This window comes from Gekko japonicus, unplaced genomic scaffold (assembly GCF_001447785.1).
Source record: "Gekko japonicus isolate JY-2015 unplaced genomic scaffold, Gekko_japonicus_V1.1 scaffold655, whole genome shotgun sequence".
In the NCBI taxonomy this organism is placed as follows: domain Eukaryota; kingdom Metazoa; phylum Chordata; class Lepidosauria; order Squamata; family Gekkonidae; genus Gekko; species Gekko japonicus.
The window spans coordinates 816,795-826,843 of record NW_015163107.1 but is presented as its reverse complement, the minus strand read 5'-3'; the positions used below and the strand labels follow the sequence as shown (position 1 = coordinate 826,843).

Sequence of the window (10,049 nt, the reverse complement as noted above, 5' to 3'; positions counted from 1 at the left end):
TCTCCCTTCCCAAACCCAGCCCTCCACAAAATATCTAGAAATCCCCCAGCCTGGCAGTGGCAACTCTTGTGAGGCCTGGCCCCACGGCTCCCTCCCTCCCTCCTTGAAAGGCCAAAAGAGGCCAGGAAACAGCCCTTCCCCCACCCTTTGACTCACAGAGCCAGTTAGAAGCCCTCCTCCCCCCCGCCCTGAACGTTCCAATCTCTCTCTCACCTTTGATGCCTGGAGTTAGATCCCTGCAGAGGCCATTTCAAAAGATATTGGGGGGTCCCTGAAGGGATTTTTTTACTTTTTGGATTTTTCTGCAGACACAGGTAGTCTACTGACTATGTAGGAAAAGCTGTTGGGGCAGAGTGAGCTTCCTGTTAGTGGAAATAAGTATCTGCACACGGCGCCCTCTGTTGGAAATTAGAATATAAGATTTCATTGCCACAATACTACCTGCTTCTATATACTTTAGAAATCTAGTCAGATTTCTCGTGTGCATGAGATGAAATGGCCTAAGAGAGGCAGAACTGTCTCCCTGAGTGCTGTTGATAAGCTTGACAGATTGCCCTGAAGCAGCACACTAAAGCAGCAAATCAAAGTGTCCTTTGTCATTTAATTTTTTTTACAAATATCTCGTGTATTCTGAATATATTTCTGAATTCTTAGTATTGGATGAACTTTTCCCTAATTCAGATTAGGGCATTCAAAACAGTGTGTTCTGAATTCCCTTGGACAGGCTCTGATCTCACCACATTAATTGTACACATAGAGATTTCTATGGATGCCATTAATTCAATAATATCTAGATTGGATTCGTAATTATATTTATTCATCTTCTGTTTATCTGACATACACAAAGCAACCACCTTGATTTCTCCCAGAATTTTTCCACCGTTACTCATGAACTTTTCATCAGGCTCTAGCTCAGCTCCATGTGTCATCAACACCAAACCATAAAATGTGTTAAAGGGGAAATAATATATATTAATTGTTCAAAATTGTCCAGCTTCACCCTAGACATTCTGAGCCCTTTTCACAGTGTTCACTTTGGCTTTGTGTTCAGTTTAAGATATAGGTTCAACAACCATACTAGGATTTTAGCCTTCCTGTATTCTAGGAACACGGGGAGACTATTGATGAAAGGCAGAAGGAAATGCATTTCCGTTTGTCATCTCTTTTTAAAAGCACAAGTGCTCCAAAAATATTGCTGAATTTTAAAGAGGTTATGTAACTAGCTTTTGCTTACATAAAACAGTATCTGAAGAAGTGAGCAGTGACTCATGAAAGCTCGCCCCCTGCCACAAATTTTGTTAGTCTTTAAAGTGCGACTCGACTCTTGCTCTTTTCTAATAAAACATCTGGTCAGTGGAAAGGAGGAAACTGAGGGTGGCTTTGAACATGATAAGAGGTGAGATGGCAAAGGGACAGGGACTTGGGGTTCTTCTTTTTGTGCTTTCTTTGGTTACCAAAGTAGTGACTTGAGCCATCTTGCCAGCAACGACACATGTAAGCTGTATTCTCATATGGAATGTATGCATAGGGTCATCGAAGAAATTTTCACTCCCAATTTTGTTGTTAACACAAGAAGCATTAAAAAAGAGGTCTGGTCTGTAATGCTTCTTTTCACAATTTCTGTGTAATGGCCAGGTATACCCTTCTTAAAGAAAACATGCTGTGGTTGAAATTTATTTTCAATGCATCCCTTATTCAGACCAGCACAGATAACAGCATCATTGATCCTGAATTATCATGATGAGAAACTTAAGCACCCTTTGTCTAAAAACATTAGAAGACAATTTATACGATGTGCAAAGATGCAGAAAATAATAGGCAGTTGATTTACTATCTCTTCTTTGCCTCTGTTCTTATTAGGATCAATGGAGGTCAAATGCTGGTAACTTTTTCAGAAAGCAGGTCTGCTCTCCATGTTCTTGATGTAGATGGTGTCAAGGTAAAAAAAACCCCACTGTGCTCATTTAGACATCAGAGTCATGGATAATGCTTAACATATTAGCTAGGTTTTCATGGAAAGTTTTTCTTTTACCATTTTTATTGATTTTACTGAAGGCCCAATCTTTTGACAGTCATCATTTCAGATATAGAGATGTAATTTCCCTGAACCTGAGCTTGTAGCTTTCTGGTTGACCAATATTTTTGGCCCAAACTACATTTTACAATTTGTTACATGTAGGGTGGGTCTGAGTCCCCCTGAGTTGATTATGATAATCCAGTGTCAGGAATGTCAACAGGGCAAGAAGCGCCTCCCTGGGGCTGTTTTGGATTGGGAAAATAGCATGGGGGGGGGGGAGCTCTGCTTTTGGAGTCTGCTCCACTCACTGAAGAGTGAGGGGAATGAATTCAGTGGATTTGTCCTTCTAGTGTAAGCCCCCTGTGTATTGTTCTAGACACTATCCCGCAACCCTCTGCAGCAATTTTTCAGGGATTACAGAATGCTGTTGGTAAAAACTATTACAAAATCCAGCTAGATCAAGTTTTGCCATTGAATCAGCCCCTCCCCACGGACTGTTTATTGGATTTATTCCTCATTGAGACATCCCCAGAAACAATTTTTAAGTGCTCCTTAAAATGCACCATTGCCATTTAAAGATCACAATTAGCCTTACAGAAATCTTTGTTTTAAGTGCCAGGATTTCTTCTCCGAGAAAACATCCTAAGCATCAGAAGAGTTTCATAGAGACAAAAAAATGTCCTCTAAGTGCTAATGAGCTTTTTAGATTGCAATGGCAAACTCTTATTTCAGTTAGTACTCACAAGTAATATTGTAGTTTAGGAAGCAATTCTGGCATTTAGAGGTGAAGGGCAGGCAGTGGCAAACTGTTTTATCTCTTGTTCTGAAAGCCCAGTGGCCCCCTGGGTTGCTGTGAGTCAGTTGCAACTTGACAGCAGGCGATTACTATTATTTTGATGGGAGAAAGGGCAGCTCCCTTCACAGTTAGAATGGGGTGAGGGCGGCGAGTGGCCCGGGTCACGTAGACCCAAGGCCTCTCCCTCCGGACACCCCGCTTCCCTGCGATTGGCCCAGGGAGGGCGGGGAGGCGCCTATCTTCCCGCCACATGCCTGGCCCCACCCTCCCTGACCCAGCGACTGGCCGGCCTCCTCCTTCCCCGCCCGGCCCTGCAAATGGCGGGCCTCGCCTACCCCGGCCCCTTCTGCTTCTATGCACGTCACAGGCTCCCGCCCCTCGGGTTGCTGTGAGTCAGTTGCAACTTGACAGCAATGCGATTACTATTATTTTGATGGGAGAAAGGGCAGCTGGGCAGGGATAGCCACTGCAGTTCAATCCAGTTTGGAACCCCTTTTAAGGAGAAATTAAAATGACAGGAGATCTCATCATGAGTCTCCCACATTATCCTTTAGATGCAATTATGATGTGTATTTGATATCTTAGAATGAACTTGTTCGTGAGGTTCTTAACACAGGATTCAACACATGATAAATACATTTTAACTGCAACACCAGGCAACCAAGAGTTCTAGTTACACTCTTTAAGGTACTTCATTGGTGGCTTTTTAAAAATCTTCCGTTTGCTGAACAGGTTGTCATCTTGCCATTCTGTGGATGCCTGGACCCCTCATTTATGCAAAGTAATGCGATTAACTAAGGGAAACGTAATCCATTCTTTCTCATGATACAGATTAAAAGCAAGACAGTGAAGATCTGGCCTAAAACCAAAGACTGGCTGAAGGGTCTTCAGGAGGAAATTGCTAGGAAGCGAGACAGCATGGCTCCTATGTCACCCACAGCAAACTCCTGCCTACTAGAGGAAAATTTTGATTTCTCAAGTTTAGATTATGAATCAGAAGGTGTGTGATACAAACTGTAGATTAAGCTATAAGCTTTCAGTTTCTGGTCAGGTATTGTTCCCTCTGTATTGTTCCCTTTTTTGTTTCCAAGATACCAACAGGACTTTATTAAATTCCATAATTTTTAGTTACTAAGCTCCATATGGCTTCAGATTATTTCATATATATTTGAAGCAAAGGTCTTACCCTGTACTTCCTATACTGGGACTTGCTGTTGTAGACAGAGACCGTGAGGTACATGAATTAGAGCACACTAACTACTGCAGTTCCTCATGTTGGACTGAAGTTCTTCTGAATTTTGGAAGGAGCATGTTGAGTAGCATGCTGGGCAGGCAGAAGGGGAATGTGGGAAGCTCTGATGCACGTGTGGAAGCCCCTGTGCTTCACTGTTTTGTAGATCATGACCCAAGCATCTGCTAATCCTTTCAGCTGTGCTCTCTTTGTAATAGTACCATGCATTAGGAATGCTTGTCAAAGGTCAGTTCCTATTTACCTACCACTGTCATATCTTCTGGTTTAGGTGATATTCTAGATGATGAAGATGACTATTTAGATGACATTGCATTAGCAGTGGAAGATTTGCTGGATGGGCCTGAATATTTCATGATGCCGTCCATGGTCCATGCAAACAAATCTCCTCACCTTGCTGGAAGAAAGCAGCAGCTGTACAAAGGTAACCTTCATAGTTACGTAAAAAGAAAGCAGGCAAATTGTGTCTATAGCTGTAACAATGGCCCACACAGAGCATAGGTTTTGGGAGATACCTTCCTATACAAAACTTCTAGATATAGAAAGCAATAAGCCCAAACACTGCATACATACAAGTGTGCGCGCCCCTGTGTTCTATAAATTTAGCTTATTAATGTTACCATTGTCTTGTTTTATATAAATATTTGAAAAATGTTCTTTGTCACTGTTGTCTGCATGTAACACAGGGAATTTGTTAATTTGTAATCACAAATTACAAATTTTAATTTGGTAACAAGCTGGGATTTCCAGTTATGGTTTGTAGCTGGTTTGTTAACCACAGTTAGTATTAATTGTGGTTTGTTGTGGCTTCTAGATTCACAAACCATAGTTTGTTTGGTGATGCTGCCTCTTGCAGTCACCTAGCCATAGAGATGGCAGTATAGGTGGAGGCAGTGGAAGGAGGCAAGGAACAGAATAGTAAGAGTTTATACACAGGCCAAGATTTATTAATGATATCTGGTAAATGAATCAGAGTTTTGTTCACAAACCACATTTTAAACAAACCATAGTTTATCATAACATCTGACTGCAACTTTTGTCTCTGGGAGCTGAATTGTTAATTTAACTAGCCAGTGGACACACTAAAAATGAACTTGTTCGTGAGGTTCAGTTTGGTTGCCGCCAGCTGTCAAAAGCTAATCCAAGCTGAATTCAATGTGTGAGCATCAGATTTCATATGACTGGCTTGCCACAGGCTGGAGTCTGTCTGTCTCTTAATACAGATAATTGCCCCAGCTTGCACTGTGTACTGCACAGCTTATGCAGAGGCCTTATGCATCAGTGCAGGTATTGGATACACATATAATGTGCACTTAATCCTTTTCAGAAAGGTATGTGGTGTTTTATAATCCAAACATGCTTGGTGACCCGAACTCTCCACCATAGAATGCTCTGAGCGAATGAATGTTCAAAACATTTGTCCAGTGCTTAGCAAAATTGCCCCGTTCTTTGCAGCCTGGACTATCCCTGTGATTGGTGGTTTCCCCCCTATTAGGAATGACAGGGAACGATGACTGGGCCTGAAAAGCTGGTGATTGACAGAAGAAAGTAGCTTGAATGCATGTCACTGAAAGTTGGGGGATAGGGTTGCCAGCAAGGGGAAGCTGGAGATCTCCTGGAATTATAACTGATCTCCATATGACAGAGATCAGTTCCCCTGGAGGAAATGGCTGCTTTGCAGGGGGTGGACATTATAACCCCACTGAGGTCCCTCCCCTCCCCAAACCCCTCCCTCCCCGAGCCTCCCCCCCCCCAATCTCCAGGAGTGTCCCAATCTAGAGTTGGCAGCCCCATCAGGGAAGCTTCTTCTTGAGGCAAGCACATGCTTTGTGTCTCGTATTCATTTCCCACCTTCCCTTCTTTTGCTGGTAAACGTCTAATTTTTTGGTGTCGTGGTTTCATTCTGTCTTGCTTTCTCTTCCACTTGTCATTATTTTGATATATTCCCTAGATGATGCTGATCTGGCTGAGCTAAAACAAGAGCTAGAAGGAAGTGGAGAATTTCGCCATCGTTCCCCAAGCAGGTCTTTTTCTGTTCCTGGTAGGCCTCAGCCACCACAGCGACCACCTCCTCCGGGTGAGAGACCATGTTTGGTATAACAATAGGTTTACCAGCTGTGGGTTGGGGGAATTCCTGGAGATTTGGAAGTGGAAACTGGGGAGAGGGGAGTGAGCTCAACGCGGATGTGATGCCATAGAGTTCATCCTCTAAAGATGCCATCGTCTCCATGAGGATTGGTCTCTGTAGTTGGGAGAACAGTTGTAATACTAGGAGACCTCCAGCCCCCACCAGGAGACTGACAGCTCTGTCTGATGTGCCTTCTCTGGGCTGAAAACAAATCATGTCTTCACAAATCCCCCGTTAGATTGTGGCTCCAAATACATTTACATATAAAGAGGCAGAACTATGTGAGCTCAATATAAAAGTGATAAAAATGTTGTGCTGAGAAAAGCTGGATTTGTCCTCCTGTACAAATTCCAATTTTTCTTATTGTCTCTGATTCATTCTGTAATTTCTAGTCATGAGGGAGCAACAGAATCTATGCAGAGCACAGATGCCTCGGCCCACGGCCACGGGAGAGTTTCATTCAGCCATCTTTCCCATTTCTGGAATTCTAGCAGGCATTACCTACTCAAGCCTATCTCTGTGGCCATGAAGCCTAGATGCTTAAATCATAGTTTCTCATGAGACACTGACTACTGTGCTACATTCTCTACTACTGTGTTACATTCTTTACTACTGTGGAATCACGTGGCCCTGGAAATGTTCTGCTGAAACCAGTGGGATTTCCATCTATGTGTATTTACATGGGATGAAGTCATTAGTCATGTAAATCCTCTTTGGTCTTTGCAATTTTGGACAGGTGTAGGCTACAATCTGTGCATGTTTCCTGTTGAACTGTGTAGAATTAACTTCTAAGTAAACACTCACAAGATCAGACTGCTAGTCTCACCTCTTTGTTTTTGGCCTCAGTAGTCTGCCAATGGATTTTGTAACAATGGCCACCAATCAGCGGAAAGATCTTGTCAGCTGTTTTGCAATAGTTTCTGTCTGCTTGGTGAAAACGTAATGAAGTTTTCCCAGGCGTATTTTGGATATTTGTATTTATTTCACTCATAAATGTACTATGTTTAATCCAATTAAAGGACACGATTTTTTAAAAGCACACTTTTTTTTCAGTTGACAGATAAGATTGCATAAATCCCCACTTCTCCACAATCACTTTAGGGTTGCCAATGATTCAGTTTGAGTAAAACTGAATTGGGGGGGGGGGAGTAAAATTCAGCAGCATTTCATCAACAGCATTTAGTGCAAATGTTTGAATGGTGTAGGTTGTGCATGCACAGACTAAGGAATCAGGTTGTTCACCTCAACAGTCCACGTATGAGAAACAGTAGGGTGCATTGGTTATGCTTCCCTCTCAGTTAACTGTGCCTGGGTTTCGTAAGCTGACGGAGGCAGGCTTGGCAGAGGCAAGGCTAAATGGTGCAAGTAGGAATCTTTTTCTATTAGTCTGCTCCTATTGGAGTTCGCCAGGCTCTGCCTCCTGACTTTTCCCATGCTTCACCTCCATCCAGGTACCACAATATTTGGAATCCAAAGTTGGCCATGTTGCCATATTAGGCCGTGGGACTTCCTATCTTAACATACAGACAAACACACATACTTACATATGTGTGTGTGTGTGCATATGTGTGACAGCAATTCACTTTCTTCTCCTGCAGCTGGATTATCTGTTAAAAAATCTACATCAGATGGTTCCATCTCTTCAGGAGGCCACTCCCTGTCTTCCATCTTGCAAACAGCAAAGCTCCTTCCAGGAGCACCACAACAACCAGTGAGTAGTTCAGCATAATTTTTCAGAGAATGTGTGTGAAAAAGTAACTGCATGCCAAAGTGTCACCCATACATAGTTGGATTTATAACTCCTATACATGGAAGAGACATGCGTAAATGCATAAAAGATCAGGAGATTCCCCTGAACACAACATCATGTGGTATGGGGGTGTGGAATTGTAAGAATAGGGCAAAATCACTCCCTTGCTGTTGTTGAGGTAAAGCAAACTCCCTTGTGTGGAGCAGGGGGAAACACAGTTCCTCTGTGAGATAATGATTGATGGTAAAGTACTGTATAAATTACAAAATAATGCTACTGGCACTACCACAGGTAGTAAAACTGTCCACAGGCAACTTTCTCATGTGCTAATAATTAAAACATGGAAAGCGGTGTTTATAATTCCTCCCTTTCAATCACTACCTGTATCAAGTGATAAGCCACTTACATTTCTTAAACCTATACCACTAGTAATAGTCTCAAATGGCTGATCAGAATATTAAAAACCCTGCCCAAATTGATGAACATTCTAAAACTCATCCTTCAAGAATCATTGTCAGTGTATATAGAGAGAAATCCATTGTCCCTCGTCTAGAGGAAAAGAATGCTCCTAAAAACTCTGTTTTCGTAATTTCATAATGTCAGGAGCAAGGTGACCAGACTTCTCTAGGCCTAGAGTTCCAGAGGTATGGTGCCACAGCAGAGAAGACCATGAACTTAGCTGCCACCTGACAAACCTTGGCTAGTGGCATCAGCCTCAGCAGGATTGCGTATATAAAGGCACAAGGATTGGGGTTAGAGGGAGCGTATAAGAGAAGGCTTTCTTTCACGTGGAAGAGATTAGTTTACATTGGTTCATGATCAGTAAAAGAAAACCAGTCACTATGGGAAATTAATAAGATTCCTCTTTGTACCTTGCTTTTAGAGGGTGGCAGGATATTATATCTTTTGTGTATTTTACTTTTGTTTGAGCTCAGTTTTTCTTTTTCCTTTTTTATTCTTGTAAGCCAAAATCACGGACTGGAATTAGTAAGCCGTATAACGTTAAGCAGATCAAAACTACCACCCCACAGGAGGCTGAGGAAGCAATTCGGTGCCTGATGCAAGCAAAAGGAGGTACACTGAGCTGAGTTTTCTGCTTAGAAATTTGACATCCTTTCTTAAGTATGGCATACGGAACTAATGCCCCTTTCTGGAGCCCTCATCAGATTTTAATACTATTCTTGTGTCCTGTGAAGTGTAGCATGGGAAGCAAACCATCACATTGCAGAACAGGAGCCCTTGTCTTTTGTTTCACACTGAAGTGGTTTCTCTCTTTTCCAAGAGACTTCATTAAGTCCGCACAATTATTGCTGAAGTAGTTCATTGAAATAACATTCTTCTAAAGTTATAGAAATAATAAAGTGTTAAGTGAAAACAGTTTCCTGTAATTGAAATGATCTGATCTTCAACGTGGTCTCTGTGCTTCACACCCATGGGATCTAGTGCGCACGCGCTGGATCAATCGGCATTAACGGATTTTCGCGCCCAGTCCCTCGGGCATGCGCAGGAACACCACCGCACATGCCCAGAGGGGTGGGCGCGGACATCCCGCCAGTTCCTTTCTTACCACCACGTTGGAAAGACCTCTTTCTTCGTCGGTCTGATCGGTTCGCGTGTTTTGGCTTTTTGCCTCACGGCTCTTTGGATTTTTTCCTCAGTTCATTCCTTTTCTTCGTTGTTCTTTCAAAAACTTTAAAAAAAACACGTTATTTTCTGCTGAGGGGGAGGTTGCCGCTTTACGTCAGTTGGGCCTTCGGGCTACCCCCCCCCCCTTTCTTTTTCACTTTGGTTTTTATGGAGAAGAAGTGGGACTTTTTTCATAGGTGCAAGGGTTGCGGTAGTAAACTTGCTCCTCCTGACCATCATACCCTTTGCATACTTTGTCTTGGAGAGTCTCATCGACCGGAATCTTGTTGCCACTGTGCTCGGTTTTCAAACCAGACCCCAAAAAACCGAGCTGCGCGCCTTAAAGTGGCCCTGCTTGAGTTGGCCCTACATCCTTCCTCAGTGATGGACGCCGAGAAACCATCGACCTCAACGGCTCCGGCATTGAGGCCTGCCTCCGATATCGGCCAGCCGAAGCCTCTGGCATCGAAGGCACAATCCTCC

General features: G+C 43.0%; 1 protein-coding gene across 1 annotated transcript in view; it reads left to right on the top strand.

The window, feature by feature from the left end:
- The window catches only part of SYNJ2 (synaptojanin 2), an 89,293-nt gene that overhangs the window by 71,486 nt on the left and 7,758 nt on the right, over positions 1–10,049 (top strand). The window contains exons 20-25 of the mRNA XM_015406788.1: positions 1,861–1,939; positions 3,645–3,813; positions 4,334–4,486; positions 6,014–6,139; positions 7,789–7,901; positions 8,906–9,014. Of these exons, the coding sequence (XP_015262274.1) occupies positions 1,861–1,939; positions 3,645–3,813; positions 4,334–4,486; positions 6,014–6,139; positions 7,789–7,901; positions 8,906–9,014 (749 nt within the window). The remainder of the gene's footprint in view (positions 1–1,860; positions 1,940–3,644; positions 3,814–4,333; positions 4,487–6,013; positions 6,140–7,788; positions 7,902–8,905; positions 9,015–10,049) is intronic.